General features: G+C 35.8%; 1 protein-coding gene across 6 annotated transcripts in view; it reads left to right on the top strand.

Annotated features, from left to right (window-relative positions):
- Positions 1-23,293, top strand: part of PDE4D (phosphodiesterase 4D) — a 1,577,486-nt gene that overhangs the window by 934,034 nt on the left and 620,159 nt on the right. The window contains exon 1 of one of the 6 annotated variants that reach the window (XM_028850061.2): positions 21,841-23,141. The exons of the other annotated variants lie outside the window; for them this stretch is intronic. Coding sequence (XP_028705894.1) covers positions 23,095-23,141 — 47 coding nt within the window. The 5' untranslated portion in view covers positions 21,841-23,094. Of the gene's footprint in view, positions 1-21,840; positions 23,142-23,293 lie in introns of those variants that run through there. 6 annotated transcript variants of the gene reach the window in all.

Below are 23,293 nucleotides of genomic sequence, written 5' to 3'. Positions count from 1 at the left end.
CTCTCTCCTTGGCATGCTGGTTTAATCAATTTTACCAAATGACTTTCCTGGCAGCTGTAAAAAGAAAACCCAAAGCAAGTTAATAGCAATCTAATACTGCACTTTGTGTCATTTCTCTAAAACGTAAAGAACTCTTTGGTCATTGGATTGATTTTTAATGATCTAAATGATCAGATGTTTCAACACTGCACTGCAGCAGCCTGATAATAAATAGGAAAGGGGAGGGGCACGGATGCTGGGCACTCACTCAATGCTAGATGAATAATCCCAAAACAGCAGCCAAGGAGACAAGATAAAATGTCAGCCTTTGCCAAATCATATATTAGCATTTTTAAACAAAGACACCTCTTTATTTTGATATTGCACATGAGGAACTAAAACAAAATGTTTTTGATGAGGGTTTAGGAAGTCATCAATAGGGTTAGGAATCAAATTACAGCCTAATTCTATGCGTATCTTTTGACATAAGCAGAACGTCAGTAAAGTACCTCCCAATATCTGTAAATAGCCTCTTGGCATCTGAAACGTAGGGAAAAATATTGGTTACTTTTTAACCAAAAGGCACTAAAACTTCCCAAGGTATATGAAACCAGTAAATTATCAAACATGTCCCTTTTGCCCCCTTCTGTAACAAAGAAATAGGAAACAAAATAGAGACAAATATAGGGAAAATAAACAATTAAATAATATTATGAATTCATTGTAAGACTTGCTAACTGGCTGTGTAACTTAGGATGATTTGCTTAACTATTCTGTGCTTTGTTTTCCTCGCTGTAAAATGGACAAACTAGTAGTACTTTTGTGGAAGATTAAATGAGGAAAGGTGAGTCAAGTATTGAGCACAGTGCCTGGCATTTACTACTTATGAAGGTTATGTTCTTTATTACTCCATCTACTCTTTCCATAATTGCATCCCCTCCAACCAGTGCTGTCCGGCCCTCTCCAAATCCACAGAACAATTCTGGTCTCCCAGTGTGGTGGGCAAAGTTGGGTTTTGGAGTGCAAGCACAGCTCAGCCATTTACTCTCCAGGTCCATGGGCAAGTCACTGAACCTCTCTAGGTTCCTCAGATTCATCATCCATAAACTGGGGGATGTTAGTACATGCTTTATAAGGTTATTGTATTAAAGGAAATAACTTGTCTAAGTCTCAGTGCACAAATTCTTCCCCAGAAGAGACTTGAAAAAAATATTAACTTTATTTCACTCTCCGCCTGCTGCCATTACCAATGTGCTGTTGCATGTTTCTCAATGGTATGTGGAAGGAAGCTAATTAGTTTCTGTGTTAATTGTTAATTGAATTCCTTCAATTAATACAATGTATTCTTTTGAGAAGCTCAGCTCAATTTATAGTGCTAGAAGAAACATACAAATACAGAATTTATCCCAGTTGATCTGGGGTTCACACAGATGAAAGGGTGTTCTCCTAGCACATTCCTCTGAGAATACTGTAACACTCTTACTTCATGTATATTCATGTGTATACATATGTATATATCTATATATGTCTGTATTTACACATGAATATATGAATATCAACTCTTCTTATTTAGTATAGTTCTCCCTGAAAAAGAAGGTACTATTTTATTTTTAAATATTGGATCTTATTTTTAATATTGGATCTATCTATAGATATTCAATGTCCAATATCCAAGGAAGTACATGCACTCATCCACAGAACGTTTTCTTTATATCTATAATAAAGTAGCCAAGTTGGGCTGATTACCTGTCTAATGAATTTCCCTTTTAGATGGATTAGTTCCATTTAGTCTGTTTCATAGCCCAGATCAGACAGTTCACTAATGAATACACTTAAATTCATGTCACTTTGGTCCAGGTGGGGTAACTAAGGCCCAAACCCACTTCTGGTGAAAGTGACCCAGAGGTACTCTTCGCTGATGATATCAGGAGCATGGTCTTTGTAACTGGAAGACACTGTCTCCCATCTCCCCGTTTGTTATTGCAAGAAAATTAGATTCTCGTTGAAATAATAGGCCCAAGAATTATAGTAACAGGAGTTTGAACCCCTGTTTGAGAATTTTTGTACTCCTGGGATAAATGAGATCCATTTAAGCTTATAATGACAGTGCTTTCTACATTTTTTTGATGCTAGAGAAAGTCTGGTAGCAAAGCAAAGCTTTGTATATACCATGGGAGGCAGGGTTGGAGAATAAAAGAAGAAAGAGAGACTTAAGAACAAAATTGTGTTTGATGGGATGTTAGATTTATTTTAAATACTTTGAGTCTGTAGAAATAACAGATTATTATCTGAAATATAAATAAGAAATATTTATATTTGGAAAGTTGATAAAAGTCAATTACTGTGTAAAATGTTCACAAATTTCAAATAGACAGAAAAAAATAAACTTTTGTATTGCCAATTATTGAATACTGATTTTTACCTTTGGAAATAGCAAATCAGTTACAAATTTTATAAATCTATATAATTGTCTTTATACAAAAAATAATATTCTGATCTTTTGTCAGCCAATATGCAGTTTTAAGCACCTTCAACCCAATTATATGTTTAGGGGTTTGGAAGTTACTAGGGAGGAGGTAGAAAGGTCTGACCTTCTCCCCAGGAATTTAGTATCTGGTCAGAGAGAAAGAAACAGACTTTTGTTGTTGTTTTGTTGGTCTTATAAGCAGTGCCAAAATGAATGTGGGTGTGTATGTGTGTGTGTTTGTGTGCACTTGAACAATCATTTTTGTAGGATAAACTCTTACAAATGGAATTGTTCTGAAATGGTATGTATGGTTTACATTTTTAAAAATTTGCTAAAATTGTACTCCAAAATGTCTCTCCCAATCCATGTTTCTAACAACTGTATGAGGGTGTACTGTTTCCCGCCGCCTCACAATCACTGCATATTTTTAGTCTTTAAAAAAAAAAAAAATCTTAAACCAATGTGATAAGCAAAATACCTCATTGTAGTTTTATTTCTTTTTGGTTATCAGTGAGATTGAAGATCTTTCCAAATGGCTTTTGACTGTTTATAGTTCCCCTTCTGTGATGCTTATTTGCATCCATGTCCCATTTTTCTTCTGGGTTATTGGTCTTACTCTAATTTATAGACTCTCTTTCAGGCAAATGATACCAAAACCATACCATGGCTGTTTACAGTTGACCCTGCCAGCTTACGTTGCATTAGTAATTGCTTCTTAGAAGCTTATGTTATTCATCCTTCTCATATTGCTACACTGCTGTTTTCTTGCTTCCCTAATTTAAAATTCTCACCATTGCAGTCAGCAGGTTAAATGGCAAACATTTGAGGAATCAAGAGAATCACCTATGCATTGAGTACTTGCATGTGCTACATTATTTAATCTATACCTTCTAATGTAACCCTGAATAAATCTAGGAAATATGTAACATTGTTGTTTTCCAGATGAAAAAAATTAAGATTCGATTAAGGTTGGGAAATGAGACTAAGGTAAATAAAGTGGTAATAAGAGACTCAGGTCGGTCTGATGATACTAAAAGCCTGTGCTTCTTCCACAAAACCATGCTTTCTTCAGAAAAACTGTTATTACAACACTGTATTCAAGCATACAGCATGTCTTGCTATACAGCTAAGTAAATTTTGAAATTACATCTATATTTTTAACTTTCCAGTAAAACTGTGTATTTATCATTTACAACATGATGTTTTGAAGTATATATACTTTGTAGACTGACTAAATCTAGAAAATTAACATGCATTAACTCACATGGTTATTTTTGTGATGAAAACACTTAATATCCACTCTGTTAGCATTTTTCAAGAATGCAACATATTGTTACCGACTAGAATCGCCATACTGTACAATAGATTTCTTGAACTTACTTTTCCTATCTAACTGAAATTTTGTTTCCTTTGATCAATATCACACTTGCACCTCTATTTCCAGTTGCCCTAGCCCCAGGTAATTACCATTCTAATCTCTAGTTCTGTGAGCTTAACTGTTTTAGATTTCACATATGAATGAGATCATGCAGAATTTATCTGGATATATACCTAATAGTGGGATTGCTGGATCATATGGTAGTTCTATTTTTAATTTTTCGAAGAACCTCCATACTGTTTTTTATAATGGCTGTACTAATTTACATTACCATCAAGAGTGTACAAGGGTTCTCTTTTCTCCACATTCTTGCCAACACTTAATATCTTTTGCCTTTTTGATAGTAGCCATTCTAACAAGTATGAAGTGATAACTCATTGTAGTTTTAGTATGCATTTTTCTGATAATTAGTGATGTTAAATAGTTTTTCATTTATCTGTTGGCCATTTGTAAGTCTTTTGAAAAATGTCTTTTTAGTTCCTTTGCCCATTTTCCAATAACGTTATTTTCTTGCCCTTGAGTTGTTTGAGTTCCTTATATTTTTAGATATGAATTCCTTGTTAGAGGTATAGCTTGTAAATATTTTCTCCTAATCTGTAGGCTGTCTCTTCACTCAGTTGATTATTTCCTTTGTTGTGCAGAAGCTTTTTAGTTTGATGCAATCTTGTCTATTTTGGCTTTTGTTGCCTTGGGTTTTGGAGTCATGTTAAAAAAATCATTGCCTAGATTAATGTCAGTTTTTCCCCTATTCTTACATTTATGTCTCATCCACTATGGGTTGATTTTTCTGTATGGTGTGAGATAAAGGTTTATATTTATTCTTCTGCATGCGGATATACAGTTTTCCCTTATTGAAGTGATTGTGCTTTCCCCGATGTATGTTCTTGGCACTTTTGTTGAAAATAAGTTCACTGTAGATGTAGGGGTTTATTTCTGGCTCTTTATTATGTTTCATTGGTCTATGTATCTGTTTTTATGTAAGTACCACACTGTTTTGGTTACTACAACTTTGTTGTGTATTTTGAAGTCAGGCAATGTGATGCCTTTGGCATTGTTCTTTTTGCTCAAAGTTGCTTTGGATATTTGGTGTCTTTTGTGGTTCCATATGAAATTTGGGATTGTTTTTTCTGTTTCTGTGAAGAATGGTATTGGAATTTTGATAGGGCTTATAATGAATCTGTAGATTGTTTTGTAGATTGCTTCAAATATGGATATTTTAATATTAATTCTTCCAATCTATGAACATGAGCTATCTTTGCATTCATTTGTGTCATCTTTAATGTTATACAGCTTTGTAGCTATTGTAAATGGGATTTTAAAAATTTCTTTTTCAGATAGTTCACAGCTAGAGTATATTAACACTACTGATTTTTGTATGTTGATTTTGTATTCTGCAGTTTCCATTATAATGAACAGAAGTGGCAAGAGTAGCCATCTTTTCTTGCTCTGGATCTTAAAGGAAAAACTTTCAACTTTTCCTTGTTAAGTATGGTGTTAACTGTGTGATTGTCATATATTGCCTTTGCTTGTTGAAGTACATTCCTTCTATCCCTAATTTATTGAGGGGTTTTTATTATGAAAGGATGTTCAATTTTGTCAAGCGCTTTTTCTGCATCTGTTGAAATGATCATATGGTTTTTGTCCTTTGTTCTGTTAATGTGATATATTACATGTATTGATTTGTGTGTGCTGAGTCATTCTTGTATCCCTAGGATGAATGCCACTTGATCATGATGAATCGTCTTTTTATTGTGTTTTTAAATTCAGTTTGCTGAATTGTTGAGGATTTTTGCATCTATGTTCATCAGAAACTTTGGCCTGTAGTTTGCTTTTTTTGTAGTGTCCTTCTCTGGCTTTGGTATCAGGGAAATGCTAGATTCGTAAAATGAGTTTGGAAGTATTGCCCCCCATCAAGTTTTTGAAAGAGTTTGAGGAAAATTGATACTAGTTCTTCTTTTAGAAAAATTTCTACTATCCTAGCAGTACAAGTTAGCTCGTTTATACTTGGGGCTCTGAGGAAATGTAATGGAGAAAGAGCTGAAATTGGGGTTCAGGTTTATAAATCTCAAGTTTTGGTTGAGCACTAAAGGAGAGGGAGTGAGACTAAATGATAAGAGGGTTAAAGTAATCACTGGATTGATTTTGGAGAAAGGAAGGAAAAATGGAATGGGCAATCTCAAAAGTGCTGAAGATTTGATGCCAATTTCAGTGAGCTGGAACACACAAACATAGAGGAAAAAGAAAGTGCAAGTATAAATTTGAATACACCTAAATGTGTGTGAATTATGGAAGAAACAACATCAAAAGAAAACAATGACAATGACATGGGCTACAGAAGAGTTAAGATTAATGATCCCTCATTATAGGGTGCCATTCAGACATAGGAGTTAAAAAAAAAAAAAAAGAAAGAGCAGAACCACACACTACAGCAGCTCCCCAGTTCCAAGCATACTGAAATAACAGAGGCCTGCCTTCACAGGAAGAGGATTAGTTCTACTGTGACCTGTTTATACAAAAACAATGTTGTGGGTAGCAAGATTACTAGAAATGACTTCTTGGATTATAAAGGACAATTATGATAGCTTAGGCCACCAGCTTTCAGTAAATTCCATCTGGTACTTTACAAATTAGCTCATTATTCTGCTGTTCTTACGAATGTGTTAGTCTGCAAACATATCATTGTCACAAATTAGTCACCTAGTGTTTCTCTGAAAGTGATTTAATATAAGCACACCCACATCATAGGATGGAACAGTAAAATAGGTCCTTGCTTGATCCTCCAAACAGAATTCAGCATAAAGCACAATTAAATTTCCAAAGGTTTTTGGCACATACATCATCTTCTGATTTTCTAAGATGAAATGTGATTGTTGCCCTGGATATTGGCAATACATTATAATATTAGAAACCTCTTTGGTCTCCCCATGAACTCTAGAGATCCAAGCCTACTGAGAAATGATGGGTCCACAAATTGAACATAGCTTTTATTTGTTTTTATTTACATTTGTTATCGCAGGTGCTATCACAACTGTTGTTTCAATAATAGCAATTTCCATTTGAAAATTAACTTAAATATCTTATTTTAAAGTGTGTTTTGTAGCAGATGAGCTCACCCACCAGCTACTTGGAAAGAAGAAAAGTGAGGAAACATAAGCTTCCTCTGCTGTCTAACTGGATTACCTACTGAGACATCCCCTTGTGTGGGTTATAATAAATATTTATGGTAAACTTCCTAAGATGCCTTTGGTTGCAAGTCTGGAGCCCCCAACTTAATGGCTTAGCAAAACCAAATGAGGGAAATGTACTGTCTAATAACATGAACTTTCAAGGTAGGCTATTCCAGCGTTGGTTATTAAGAGGTTCAAACACATCACCCAGGTTCTCCTTTGCCATCTTAACACTTTGTCATTTTGCTCAGACTTATTCTCCTTATTTACACATGATGGACAGTCATAGCCAGACACCAGGACCAAAGGCAGAAAATGCACCCTTTCGTGCCTGAGCAAGAACTTGTGAAGATATTTTTTTAAGAGAGAGAGAATTGAGTAGTGCTGTGAGTCCAACCCTACCCTTTCTTAAAGTGGGCTGCAGTTATCTAATTCACATCAAGCTCAAAGAGAGACCTGGCCTTCAGCCATTTGATGTCCTTCCCAAGAGAACCATCTGGGAAAGGCAGTTTGACTCCAAGAGCTAGAGTTTGTAGGGATGGAACCACTAGAAAACCAAGGCCTTGGTGGGGGCTGATTAATCAGCAGCACTCAGAAAACAGGGCTCTTGCTTGAGTTAAAGGAACTGCAGCCAGCAGACCCAGCAGGGATACCAATGATAAACCCACAAAAGTAACCATGAGACAAAGAGGCAGCTTTCAACATCTGCCAGGTCTCCAACATGTGATGCCATCTTATGATGGCACTAATTCAAGAAAACAAAACAAAACTCTTTTCTTCCTTTCCTCGCCTCTTTCTGTGCCTTCCAATCCCAGAGTAGTCAATACCAACAGCTAGCCAGTCTGGATAGCCAAGGAAGGGGAAGAACAACCCAGTCTCAATACCACCCACTTACTCCACTACATGCAGAGACTCTGCGGTGGGACCAGCTGGGAGAGGGGAGAAGATGTAAGTTCAATCAAGTTTAGAGTTTTGGGTTACAATTTGAAATTGACATTCTAATTTCTGGACGGAGTCTGAGGTGATGGTTTAGCATGAATGCAAAGCTCTCTATTGCCTAACAGTACCCAGAAAAGTCATAAGATGTTCTCTATAAATAAAGCTTAAAGGGACAGTACAAAAGTAAATAAAATGTGTTTTACATTTTGGGAGGCCAAGGTGGGCGGATCACCTGAGGTCAGGAGTTCAAGACCAGCCTGGCCAACATGGTGAAACCCCATCTCTACTAAAAATAAAAAATAAAAAATAAATAAATAAATAAAAATAGCTGGGTGTGGTGGTAGTGCCTGTCATCCCAGCTATTTGGGAGGCTAAGGCAGGAAAGTCACTCAAACCCGGGAGGCAGAGGTTGCAGTGAGCCAAGATTGCTCCATTGCACTCCAACCTGGGCAAAAAGAGCTCAAAAAAAAAAAAAAAAAAAAAAAAAAAAAGAAAGAAAGAAAGAAAAACGTTTTACTATCTACTACATGTCCTTATTTTCATTTTCTTTTTTTTTTTTTTTTTTTTTTGAGACGGAGTCTCACTCTGTCGCCCAGGCTGGAGTGCAGTGGCCGGATCTCAGCTCACTGCAAGCTCCGCCTCCCGGGTTCGGGCCATTCTCCTGCCTCAGCCTCCTGAGTAGCTGGGACTACAGGCGCCCGCCACCTCGCCCGGCTAGTTTTTTGTATTTTTTAGTAGAGACGGGGTTTCACCGTGTTAGCCAGGATGGTCTTGATCTTCTGACCTAGTGATCCACCCGTCTCGGCCTCCCAAAGTACTGGGATTACAGGCTTGAGCCACCGCGCCCGGCCCTTATTTTCATTTTCAACAAGTATGTTACGATACTGATATACATTTACAAATATTTTTAACTACCCTGACAATACCATATCATATTTGTATCTTTCTTGCATGCTTCCCCTTTCTTAGTCTAATATTTGAGGGGAAAATTATTTATGCCTCCCAGCAAATATGCTTCCGATCTTTAAAACATCTATGTTCCAGCAAATGGATCCCAAAAGAGAGGTGCATTCAAGGTGTGGAAAACAGCAGGTCACTGAGGGGAATGGGAAAGTTAGTATTTTTATTTTTTATGTTGTTAGAGACAGGGTCTTATTTTGTCACTCACTGCAGCCTTGAACTCCTGGGCTCAAAAGATCCTCTTGCCTCAGCCTCGCAAAGCACTGGTATTACATGTTTGAGCCACTGTACTGGCTGAAAATTAGTATTAATAGTAATGTCCTTCTGTCCCAGTCCACTGTTTCACTTTCCTTTTTCTTCATAGCTTCCTCCTTTGGGATCCCTTGGGCTGGGAGTTTAGCACTATCACCTGCACACTATACCTGCAGTCTATGAAGACAGGCACTCAGGAATTTGGGGCTATCACAGTTACTCCTCCCAGAACAAAAAATATTCAACCCTCCCCCACACACAGTGGCAGCAGCCTCATCTCAAATGGACGGTGCCTCTTATCAGTGAGTAGTTATAGAAGACAGGGAGAAAGGTGCATTTATATTTTCATGAACTTTGTCCTGCTTCCTGTTGCACTTTCATTTTGAAAATGAGTTGGGGATTTCAAAAATCAATAAAACTTGCTGAGGATTCTGACATCAAAAACTAGGTCCAGTGTTGCCCACTTCCTGCTTTTTATTTTTGCTCTAGTCCCTATTTGAGTGCTAATCTAAAGGGAAAGGGAAGGTCAGTGAGAAAAGAGGAGAAGTCTTAAAAATGAATTTACTATTTGATCAGGTTTGCTGCTTTATTTTGTGGAAAAATTTAAAGCTCTTTTGTGTCTTTATGTATTTTACAAATCTTAGAACTAAAAACTAAAAAGATAAAATCACATTATATTCCCCATTGAATTATTTCCCACATTTCAAATGTGCTTCCCAGAGAGAAGAGCTAGGCAATTCAGTTTCACAGTAATAGTTTTGTGTCTCATCAGTTTGGGACATGTATTGTTTATGTTTTGCTTTTTTGAGTCTATTAAGTGATTTATATAGTCTATTGCGCTTTTTTTTTAGGAATGGAATATGCCAATTATAGAGAGAGGCAGGTGAGTTAAAAGTTTCAAGTGCTCAGCATTATAGATTCACCCTCGAGTGAGAATGTTAAAAACAGCAAGGAAGAGTATGTAAAATGCTAGGTGAATGAGAGGGCATCTGTCTGCAATGGGAAACTAGTATTTAATAACTAGCCTTAAATTTATTCAATACTTAAATACAAAGATTATTCTACTTAATTATACTATATGACTTTGAAACTATTAATCATTCTAAATTATTGGGTTCTAGTTTAAATAGATTTTTATATTTTTAAGCTTTTAAATGATTGTTTGAAAAAATTTATCTGAATATCCTTTTTTTCCTAAAAAGGAATTCTGCCTTTTGAGTACTAAATTATTCTCTCTATAAATCTAAAAATATCACAGTATTTCTCTTTTTCCATAATCTCTCTCTTTCTCTCGCTCTCTCTTTCTCTGTCTCTCTCACCTCTCCTTGTCTGAAACAAACTGAATTTTAATGAAGAAAACTGTGAAAAGGGGTTTGAGAAAATGAAAAGCTAATATTTTGAATGGAAGTGTAATAGATGTCAGTCAGAGAAAAAGAACAGTCTCCAGAACATCTAGATGTGGATACATTGTTAACGCCACTCTGTGCATTTTAATTTAAGCCCCCATGTAACCATTAATTCAATGTCAAGTTCATTCTTTGTGGCTATTCAATATTACAATATAGCATTAATTTTAGATGACTTTATTTCAGGAGGGAAGGAAATAATTTATGAATAGCAACATAAGGTTTCTTATATGATGACTCATCACAATTTTGATTGCAAAAAAAGGAAACTGACTCAGACTAGCTCCTGTAGGAAGGAGGGAACATAGTTACTATGAAGATACAGAATTTCACAGAAACAAGTGTAGCAGGGTTTATTGGATTAGGAAAACTGAAATTAAGGCAGCTACTCTCTTTGGGGCCATATAATCACCGATATCATTTGTCTCTGTGTTTCTGCTGTTTCCTGCCTTCTCTCTGTAATTGCCACTCTCTCTTTAGTTATCAGTTTGCACTGAACCCAAAATAGTAACTTCAGCCCCTGAGTCTACAGGACATTTTGGTTCAACCCCACCTTGAACTGACTAGCGTCTCAATTTCACTTAGGATCTTTCATATTCCAAAGAGCAAATATTAATATTTGCTGCCCAGTAAATGAAGCAGATGCCAGTGAGTCAAGTTGTCATGCTTTTTCCCATCACATTTTATAATGGTGAAGTGCAGAAAAGGCAAGGTCTTTAGAAGGAACTATAGGCAGACATAAGTAATCATGTTCGGTATAGAGACTGATTTATTAAATATTTATGATAATAAAATACTAAAAAAGTCAATGTCAAGATAATAAGGACTCAACTGAGTCCTTATTATGTACCAGATACTATTCTAGGCATTAGAGGATATACCAAGGACAAAACAGACCAGAAAACCCCACTACCCTTATATACCCCACTACATGCTAATGATAATCCTTAGTCATCTATTTCAAAAATAACTCAAAAATGGAGTGGCAATGTCTCTACATAGTAAATACAAGATGTTGAAATAAAAAAATATATACATATATATATGTCTTCCTTGTGTGTTTCTTTTTTTTTTTTTTGTATTTCCCATGTTGAACTTGCATAGTTTGCTAAATGAAATATTTTAATTTTTAATGTTTCATTTGTGTGTCTGTGTATATATATATGTAATATACATATGTTAGATATACACAAATATATGTATTTGTAAATAACATAGTCATATTTGCTTTTATACCTAACTCTGTTAACTGTCAATGATGTGTAACTATATATGTGCACATGTTAGAAGTGGTTGATGGGGCCTTTGGATTTTAAATGGCATTTTACCTGCAGCCTCTGATGCAACCTCTTCCAGCTTCCTAATAAAGTGACTGAAAACACTGCGAAAAAAAAAATATATATATATATAATTTTTAAAAAGTACTAAAAACCAGTACTGGCAGAATATTAAAGAAGCATTAAATTAGATTGACAATATATATGGTAGACCACACATCGTATTCCATTCTAAAAGTAGGTAAAAATAATTTCTTAGTTTTACCTGGACCATACAATACATCTACTATGTCCTACTACTATAGTAGTATATGCAACAATATACTACTTAAGAGTTTTTAAAAGAAATACACCAGCAGACCCAAAGGTGGATCAAAACTAAAGAGTTAAGAATAGAAACATCCAGAGGAATACCCTCTTGAGACTATCTACTGGTAAAAGTTCATCACAAGGGTTTTAAAGAGAATAATAACTTTTGTAAGCCCCATCTGACTGAACTGCCTTCCCCAGTAAACCTGTGAGAGTGGAGAGGTTTGAGTATTTTCATGGTAATTTCTTTACCATGTGCCATTTGGCAAATAAAAGAGTTCTTTCTCAGGCAGTACTTTTTACCAAATTCAGAGGTCAGTTAAATATTCTTACAACAACATAAAAATTGGTGGTAAATCCACTATTCCTGAAGGGGAGAAAGACTGGAAGGAAATATACTGACTTGTCTTTTGGGAGTGGAATTATGGATGACTTGATTCTTTCTTGTGTGTTTATTTTGTTTTATTTTTGTATTTCCCATGTTAAACTTGCATGGTTTCCTAAATGAAATAATGTTTCCTCTTAAAAACGAAACTTTAAATAATATTGCATCTATTTAAAAGGAAACTATGTGATAAGTTATAGATTTTATAAATAGATTGTCAAAATGTCTGTTAAACGTTCTTGAGAAAATTACGTCTTTGCTTCAAGCAGTTGTAAAGGAAATGGAATCCATTGACATTACTAATAGCAATTTTAGCATCCATAAATTTGAAATTGTATAAAAATTTTGCATATTCTGGGTATAAAATATTAATGCTTATCATGTAACTTTTCAAAAACTTCATTTTTTAAAGCAATTTTAGGTTCACAGCAAAATTCACAGAAAGGTCCAGAGATATTCCATTTACTCCAACCTCCACACATGCATAGACACCCCATTAACAATATCCCCCCACTAAAGTACATTTTTTACAACTGAACCTACATTGATACATCATTCACTAAAGCATATAGTTTACATTAGAATTTACTGTTAGTGTTGTACATTCTATGGGTTTGCACAAATTTATATTGACGTATACCTGCCATTTTTGTATCATATGGATAATTCCAACATATCTGGAATGTCTGGTCCTGATACCTCTTCTGTCTCTTTAAACTGTGTTCTTTGCCTTTAGCTATGCATTGCAATTTTTTCTTCATAGCTGAGCATGTACTGGATAAAAGGAACTCCTGTAAATAGGCCTTAAGTTATGTGGGTGGGCCAGGCGTGGTGGCTCATGCCTGTAATCCCAGAACTTTGAGAGGTGGAGGCAGGCGGATCACCTGAGGTCAGGAGTTTGAGACCAGCGTGGCCAATGTGGTGAAACCTCATCTCTACAAAAAACACAAAAATTAGCCGGGCTTGGTGACACACACCTGTAATCCTAGCTACTGGGGTAGCTGAGGCAGAAGAATTGCTTGAACCCGGGAGGCGGAGGTTGCAGTAAGAACAAAACTCTGCCTCAAAAAAAAAAAAAAAAAAAAAAAAAAAAAAAAAAAAAAAAAAAAAGTTATGTGGGTGGTGGTAAGGTGGGCAGTGGAGGGGAAGCTTTCTATCATCCTATATTAGGTTTCAGTCTTTTGGTGAGCCTGGGCCTCTGGATTGTGAATCTCCTAAGTGTTCTTCAGGTTTTTTTTTTTTTTTTTCTTATACCATAGGTGGGAGAGAATGGCTCAAGTGGGCTGGAATTGAGTATTTCCTTTCTCCCACATGGTAGGCTAGAGTGGGCTGGAGTTGGGCATTTTTCTTTCCCCAGGTCAGTGAGGCTCTGATATAACAAAACAAAATGGAACAAAAATCCCCAGCAGGTTAGGCTCTGATTAACCAGTTTCTCCTCAGGAAGAACCAAGCTTCAGCAGATTTAAAAATGTTTACTTTTTCCCTCTCTTGCTGGAAGCATGAGAGAATCTTTTCTCCAATATTTACTGTGAGAACTTGGTAGCACTCCTGGAGATAAAACACACAGAATTGCGGGGACCTCCCTATTGTTGGGTTCCTCTGGAGTTTTTCAACTTTCAGACTTGCCTGCACCCAGCCTCTAATGATTTGTCAATTATAGTTCAGGTTTTTCTACCCCAGCACTGGTTCTCTTGGAGGTTTCTGCTCCAGTGTGTTGTGATTCTCCATATCCTACTGTCTGTCTCCACCAGTGGTTTGGGCAGAAGTTTGCCGTGTGACCTCACTTCTCTTATGGATCTAAGAAGAGTTGATTTTTCAGTTTGTTCAACATTTTTATTGTTAGTACAGATTGGCAACTTCCAACCTCCTTATGTGAGGAACTGAAAACTGGATTATGTTACTTTTTTACTGGGAGGGTGGGCGACAGAACTGTCATCAAAGGTTTAATTATCAATCGGTAACAATCAATTAAATCACCAATGAAAGAAAATCTATTTTGGATACATCTAATCAGGATAAATGAAAGAACAGCTATGCACTCTTACAACTTTCTTACTTTTTTTTTTTTTTTTTTTTTTTTTTGAGACAGAATTTCACTCTTGTTGCTCAGGCTGGAGTGGAATGCTACGATCTTGGTTCACTCCAACCTCTGCCTCTTGGGTTCTCTCCAAGCAAGACCCTTGTCTCAGCCTCCCAAATAGCTGGAATTACAGGCATGCACCACCACACCCAGCTAATTTTGTATTTTTAGCAGAAACCAATTTTGATCATGTTGGTCAGGCTGGTCTTGAACTCCTGACCTCAGGTGATCCACCCACCTCGGCCTCCCAAAATGCTGAGATTACAGGCGTGAGCCCCTGTGCCTGGCCAACATTTCTCTTTGTGTTGCTCAAAATGACTTCATTCTTGGCCTGAACCATTCTTGGTATGGTTGGTCCAGCAACTATTATCTGGTTTAAAGGAGACTGGAGGTCAGGCTAAAATCTAGTTTTGGAGATACCCACACATTTGAACTGGAGTGAAATAAACATATGATAAGATCAGGATATTTGATCAGATATTTCATCTAGGAAGTAGACATAGGTTTAACATTGATAGAATCCAGCTCTGAATGAATACTGCTTCCAGCACCAGCTACAGTGTTCATCTGGACGTGGAAAACAAAAATAAATCAGCTATTCATGTATATTTTTTAGACTTGGTATTGGTTTAGCTAATAATATTAGTAGACTATCTGAATCCTTGAATATATATTTGAATTTAACTATCCAGCTTTGAGTTCAGAGGTTAGATTTTTCAAGTGTCTATCTGCCAAATGTTAGAAACTTGGGTTTGATATTCCAATATTTAGATGTTAACTATGAATGACTATTCTTCCATAATAAATATTAAATATATATTTTTCTTCATTGCTGTTTGAATTATGCAAATAACACATGAACATATTCACATTTAAAAGATTAATCTATTTAGAAATATGTAAAATAAAAGGTGGAAATCCTTTTTTAATGCTTCCTTTTTGAATGCTTCCACTTGTACTACTTTATTTCAAGGGTAATCAGTTTGTCAATAGTTTGGTGTGTATCCTTCCAGTTCTTTACCTCTGCATTGGCATAAATTTGTATATTAGCACAGACATATATTTAAATTGATAAATTTATACTTAAGATATTATTCTGCAAGTCAGAGAGTTTTTGTTTTTAACTAGCATTATTTCAAATATTTTCCCAAGTCGTTTGTAGGAATCTATAATATTCCATAATATGAGAGAGGGAAAGAGAGAGAGAGAGAGAAAGGGAGTATGTGTGTGTGTGTTTGTGTATAAGTGTTTTTTTTATGGGGTCTTGCTTGTTGCCCGGGCTGGAGTGCAGTGGTGTGGTCTTGGCTTACTGCATCCTTGACCTCTTGGGTTCAAGCAGTCCTCCAACTCTGGCCTCCTGAGTAGCTAGGACTACAGGTGTGTGCCACCACACCTGGTTAATTTTTCAATATTTTTCTAGAGATGCGGTCTTGCTCTGTTGCACAGACTGGTCTGGAACTCCTGGCCTCGAGCAATCCTCCAATCCTCCTGCCTCCTGCCTCGGCCTCCCAAAGTGTTGGGATTACAGGTGTGAGTCACCATGCCCAGCTGATAATATGAGTAGATTTTGAAGTTGGGCTTTATTACATGAGAAATATTTTTGCTCCTTTGAATTTTCTAAACAAATATGATACAAAGCCTTTAGAAAAGCTTAAGATATAAATGAAATGCAATTCCATTTCAGAAGTAGTTTTGACATTACATTATTTGTATTTTTTATTTTTTTTCCATTTTGATTCAAGTGAATTGCAAAACAAATGATTGGTATTTTATTATATTTTACTAAGCAAATTTTAAAAGTGTGTGCAAACAACATTTAAAGAACTCGTCTTATTAAAAAGTATTTTTCTATAATTAAAATATTTAAAATTATAATAAGTTAAAATTATTAAAATTATAATAATCTAAGAGTTTGTATTACTTCCATACTATAGATAAGGAAATTGTGTCTCAAAGAGGTTGAATGAGTTGGTCAAAATTACACAAAAAGTAAAAGGCAGAACCTGAAAATAAGGGTTCACATCTTAGGACTCCAAGACAGTATACACGTTTGACTTTTTTGTCTTTAAATTTGCTGTGAACATTTTTCCACATTTGATTTTTAAGTATAAATATTAAGTGCCTTCTTTGTATTTTAGTATTAGGCATCCTAAGTCTTCTACTTACAAAAAAATATTAAAAGTGAAATTTAGCAAGCATTCTAAATATTCCAATTATGAAATATATTTCATATTATGAACTCATATTATGAGTTTTTCTTCTGTAAAAGTATTTATCATTTAAGATTAGAAGATTTAAGCTTGAGGAATATGATCCAAAATGGTTTGTTATACTAATTGAATCATGAAAAGTCCCAACAAAGCATTTTTGTTGGTTTTAGATGATGAAACTAGGTGTTTAATGAATTTATCTTTTCTTTTCCAATTGGTGATTGTACCCTGGGTTATGAGAATATGTAGAAATTGAATGGAGTAGCTACTAGCAACTTGCTGAAACATGATGCAGTTCCCTGACTCTCAGCAATTGAAACCACGGCTTCATGAAAGGCTTCTCTTATTTCAGTTATAAATGTGCAGAACAGCATGCCTTCAGACTTTGCTAGAACTTGCCAGAAGTGGAAAGTCATGACTATCAACATGGTTATTAGTTAACATTGACTGAGTACCAACAATGTTTTTGGTGTCATAAATATGGAGAGGAAGACACTGTTCTGTTCCTGGGGGATTGGCTTTCTGTAAAAGTGGGATAGAGAATCTGGTCTTGAATGTTCTTTTCTTGCTGGGAGGTGGGGTTGAGGGCACAGTCACTTCCAGTCTCATTCTAATGGCACTCTCACCTCTTTATTGATGATACATGCAATAAAAAGAAAAAAATGTGTAATTACACATACATACATACATGTGAAAAGCACATGTAAATTTTATTTTTTATTGGTAAAAAATATATATTTATGGGGGGAGCTTGAGGCAAGAAGTCACATCCTGCAAGATATCCAGGTGACTGTAGCTTCTATATCCTAGTGTATAACATATTTATACTATTATAAATAGTATATAGAATATGCTAAGAAAAGTACATAGAGGTTTTTGTATGTGTAAATATATTTATATGAACCCAATATGTAGAATAGAGTGACCAAGTGTTTTGTTTTTGACATCTGAGGCACAAAAGTAATCCAGTCTCTTGAAAGAATGGGGACTTTCCAAACATATCTGAACTGATTATTGGTATTCATATAAGATAAATAAGTCATCTTTTAGGTCTTTGTTGTTTGATGTCTAAATATATAGGAGTTTCAATTTTATTTCATCAAAGTTATTTAGGAGGCAAACATTGACATTAGCTATTGATTATACCAAAATGCAATGGTGACAAAACAATATACCTTAACATTTGGCATTGAAGTTCCTTTCTGAAAATGAAACTCAGGGAAAATCAATGAAGTAACTCATCATACCCTCTGATAAGTACAAGTGACTAAAGAGTTTAGGAAACACCCAACCTCAGAAACTAGGGTGTGACTTTATTATGCTATGCTTATACTAGCATAAAGGTTTAACTTAATCATTCTATTACGCTCATTGTGAAGGAAGTTTGTAAGTTGAAGGCATTTTAAGAGTATGAAATATTGAAACTGATAATACAAAGATAAGAATTTGTGTAGAAACTATTCTGTATTTATACATTATGTTTTTGTAAATTTTTTTAAAGAGCCAGACTTTCTTTGTATATATAATCAAACTTTGAGAGAAAACTAGTTAAAGCAGAAGAACTCTTGTTAAAACAGCACAAAGTACCTGGCTTCCTAGACCCAGCACAAAGTACCTTGCCCCTGAGCTGACCTGATGCAACTTTGAAAAACCATAGGGTTCCCAGGAACTTAGTTTGAAAACCTTCACTCTTATGAGCATAACCCTATAACCATGAGAGAAAAGGGCTTTATTGAAAAAGGACATGGGACACTGACTAGTTTAATATTTCTGGCTCTGATTCTGGATGCATTAAGCAATCTTTCAATGAAAATGTTGAATTACAGTATTTTGGTTTACTCTGAGTTTGTAGTTTATCGATTAATTGAGTTTTTTCTTAAATCAGCCTCATCTAAGGGTAGTTAATATAAATTCACTTACTCTTGTGCTTGCTGTGGGATTAAAATTTTTAAAAACCACAAAACAAAACAAGAAACCAGTCTTTGTTCTAGTAGAGCTGAGATTACACCATAGCTCTAGGGACTTCACTGAGGTTATGCCAATGTATGGTACCCTGCTAATAATTCGTACTCCTGTATTGATAAAAATAATGGGGCTGAGATTAGCCATAAAGATCATCTGATATTTCTTTTTAATTTTTTAGAGACAGTCTATGTTTCCCAGCCTGGTCTTGAACTGGGCTCAAGTTATCCTCCTGCCTCATCCTTGCAAGTAGTTAGGACTACAGGCATGAGCAACCAGAACTGGCTTCCTAGTATTTCTTAAAAGTTTCATGAAAGGATGATTATCTTTTAGTGTAACAAAATAGATTAGCATTACCCTAGCTCAACAACATTTTTTCATTTTTGACAACTTGTTTTTAAATTACAAACCTATTAGTTCTGCCTAACTGTTATTTCTTGAAGGCCATACATTTAGGAAGTGTTAAATTTTTAAAGTATCAGCGTATAAATTAGTGGACATAACGCTTAAGACCCTCTTTCTAATATAAATGGAATAAAATGCTGGGAATGAGTTATTTCTATTTTCTAAGCAAGTCTATTCTTTGACATTTGTTGCCTTGAGTCTGCAAAAATATTCAATTTTGGATTGTTTAATAATGTGTAGTCTTGATTCTCTAAACTGTGAAATAAATTACTTTTTTTCTTTGCTATCTTTCAAGCAGAAATTTGGCTTTTCTGTTATTTATCATAGTTTCTCAGTTGTGTTTCCTTTTGTTCTAATTTGTTAGACTTTATTCTAGACAGTTGCATGTATAAAAATAAAAATGAAAATCCAAGGAAAAGTCACTTTAAAAATATTCAGCTAAAATATCCCCTTAGTTTAAGTATATATAGTAGTTTAATGACCAAATCATTTATATTTTATTTATAAAGTGCTTTGCTTATATCATTGCCCACAATTGGAAATGTAGCTAACAAGTATTGGGTGTTGGACTGTGTGGTAGTAGAGAAAGACTCAGATATATTCTTACTATCCTATCACCCATAGGTGACACTTTGACATATGAACAGAGTAGAATAGAATGGACTAAGAAAATAATGTCAGATAAATGATGTTCATTACAAAGGAAAATATATTTTTACATCTTTTTAAAAAATCTTTGCATTTGCTACTTTCCATGGAGACCTACTCTCTTGTATAGTATAAGGACTAAATGTTAGTTTTAAAATAATTAAAACCCTTCATTATCATCATCATTATCAAATATCACTAACCGGAGTCAAATAATTTGAATTCTCTTCCAGGTCTACGGCTCACAGGATGCCTGATAATGAACAAATACAACCTTTTTGGCATCTCTAAAATGGGCATAATAAATTTCTTAATCTCTTCAGCATAATTCTGTGATGCTAAAATAATACATATAACAATAATATTTTAGAAAGTATGAAAGTATAACAAGGTGGCATTATGATTATAGAGGTGCTAGAATATTGTGGTAATGTGTACAGGCTCTGGAGCCAGACTTCCTTGATTCAGATAGTGAATCACTAGATATTTAACCTCAGACAGGCTACTTAATATCTGAGTGCCTCAATAGCCTCGTCTGGAGAACAGGGCTAGTAACAGTCCTTAACTCATAGTGTTGTTGTGTGGATTAAATGGGGTAATACTGTAACTCTCTTAGAATGGGACCTGGGGCATTATAAAAGTTCCTAGCTCTTAAATAATAATATTTAAATATCTAATATAACATCAAAATTTTAATTACTTCATTCAAAACATTCAAAGCTTGTTAAAAACAATGTAGGCTGAAGTTTTCTGGGCCAGATTACAAATGACCTTATGGAAGAGATGTAGTCCCTTTAGCCAAAAGAGGTCATGAGGACACTGCCTAGGCTACAGGAAATCTCAACAAATATTCTCAAGATTCTTTTATGGTGCAGTGGCATCATTCTGAACCTCCAAGTCCAAATTGCTTTTAAGGAATCACCCAGTTCTTCTTCCTCCTAGGAATACTCCTATTAGGATCATCTTTTGATCAAAATGAAAATTCCCCCAATTATGGTGGTTTTTAAGATTAGTTTTCTTTATACTAGGTTTTGAATTTATGGGACATGCCCTCCACCCAATCTTGGGTAATATTTTCTGCAATGACAGGACCTCACTGGGGAAATCCTAAGTGAAGATAATAGCATGTTATATTAAGTGGTGCCAGTATTCCATTTAATATTAAGCAATTGCATAACAGGCTTTTTAAATACCTAAGTTAAAAGTGGTACATTAATGTTGAGTATACTTCTACTGCAAAGTCCATTCTCCCACTGATTTCAAACAAATACCATTTAAGTGCCAACCTACTATTACAAGAGTTTACTATTTTATTCTTGCTCCAAAATGGCATCAACAGTGATGGGGTGCTTTTGGGGGATTATTGAACAGAATTTTTGCAACAAAGGAGCAAGCATGGGGAAATGCAAAACATCAATGATAGGGATTGCAACGTTTTATCTCAGCATTCCTCATATCTACACACCCCCTAATCAAATGAGCAGTTTTATGGCATGTGCAATTGCAATTGAAGTATAACTGACTTCTGCAGAACTGGCTTCCATAGGATTTCCTGTCCAAAAATCACCATGTGGTCATCTGCAGCTACATGGTTACAAATCATCAAGTAAGCAAGGCTTCCCCACCCCAGTATTCTTTTTTTAAGGAGTCAAATCCACCAAACTCTATCATTTGCAAATTATCTCTGGACTTATTTTATTCCCTTTTTTTCATTGGGTAAAAAGGAAAACAAGCAAACAAAAAATCCTCCCTCCGTATTTGTTCAAGGAGTAATTTCCCTGCGAGGTGTTTTACAGGCTTCTCCTTGTTTAGCTTTTCTTGCCTGGTAATTACTTACTGAAAGAAATCTGCTCTTCCAGAGCGAGCTATTCCTTTAACCCCTTTTGCTTGCTCTTCCTTGGAGGCTAGCAAGGAGTGTGCGGCTCTGCAATGTCTGGGAACCCACCTAGAGGGCCCCCTTGACGCCAGCACATCCCCTGTCAGACAGCAGTCTCTGCAGCCGAGCCAGGCTGCTGCAGAGTTAATGTACAGTACCACGGAGCCTGCAAGTGTCCTGAGCTGATCAGAGCTGGGGCGGCACAGCCCAGGGCAGACAAGGCGGCTGCGAGGATTCCAAAGGTTCTGCTAGAAATTCGGCGCTGGGGGACTCCAGCAGGAGCCTGTTGCCATTGTGTTTTAAAAGCATGCAAGGTCTGTATAGCTTGGGCATGAGAATCTTTCAGAAGATGTCAGAGCATCAGAATAAATGACACCTATTGGAAAACTGAATTTGGGGTGAAAAAAGAGATTGAGAGAGAGAGGGAAAAAAAAGAGAAAAGAAAGACATCGGGGGAAGAAATTCTTAGACAACGTCTGACTTGCAGCTGTGAAATTCATTTTCTTTCCAAGGCAAAATATGAAACGCTCCCACATGGTTTTGATAATAACAAATTAAAGGGGATTCTGCAGTGAAAAGATCAATAGCTTAGTCATTTTACTTAAAGAGAACAGGCAGCCTTATTATGGGGTTAGGCAACAGAAAGGAATTTCATCGTGACAGCACCTTCTGAAGTCATGATGGTAGTTAATGGTAATCTTGTCCTGCAAAGCAGAAATTACTCGTTGCCTTCCTACTTTTGCAGTTGAACCAGCAATTCTGAAATCTGGGAAAGAAGTTGGCTTTGGTGATACATGGTTTGTAGCCCCTCTGCCCAGGCCTTTGTCCGACACGTCTCAGAAGGTAACACTGCGTTAAAGTGACCACACATGAATATGTGCCTAAGAAAGAAGAAAAAGCAATATTCATTTCTAAAGGACAGCATGGCAAAGCAACCTGAAGTTTTCCATTTCCCTTCTAACACTTCTTTAACAAGGATATCAAGAAACTGTCTTTTGACGCCTTTCTTCTCACATTCCAGAGTCCTTCCTTAAGGATGCATTAATTTACACTCAAGGCGGTTAGATTTTACCAGGACAATATTTGCCACCATTTAGGATTAGTAGTTGAACTGGTTATTTTAGTGTGTTGACTAACTAGTGGAACCTAAATGGATGGACCCATACCTGCAGTGCTCTGTGATGTTTCTTTTTTCAAATCCTGGAAGGCCTTTTGTAACTGGAATTTTTTTTTATTGGTGGGGGGAAATTTTGTGTTTTCTTTTGGAATTCAATACTTGTTGCAATAATTGCCCACGATAGCTGCTCAAACAAGAGAGTTGGAATTCATCTGTAAAAATCACTACATGTAACATAGGAGACAAGAAAAATATTAATGACAGAAGATCTGCGAACATGATGCACGTGAATAATTTTCCCTTTAGAAGGCATTCCTGGATATGGTGAGTAATCAATATTCCCTTCAGTTTGTAAAACTCAGAATTATAAGGTACCAGATGAGGATTTGTCTTGAACTAGAGTATTGGTATCAAGTGAGAATGAAAAGTAAACTGTGCAAAACCGAATATTGTCTGAGAAAGTAATGGTTATGCAA

Source organism: Macaca mulatta, chromosome 6 (assembly GCF_049350105.2).
Source record: "Macaca mulatta isolate MMU2019108-1 chromosome 6, T2T-MMU8v2.0, whole genome shotgun sequence".
Taxonomy (NCBI): Eukaryota; Metazoa; Chordata; class Mammalia; order Primates; family Cercopithecidae; genus Macaca; species Macaca mulatta.
The sequence above is the reverse complement of the archived record's forward strand: the minus strand, read 5'-3'. Positions and strand labels throughout refer to the sequence as shown.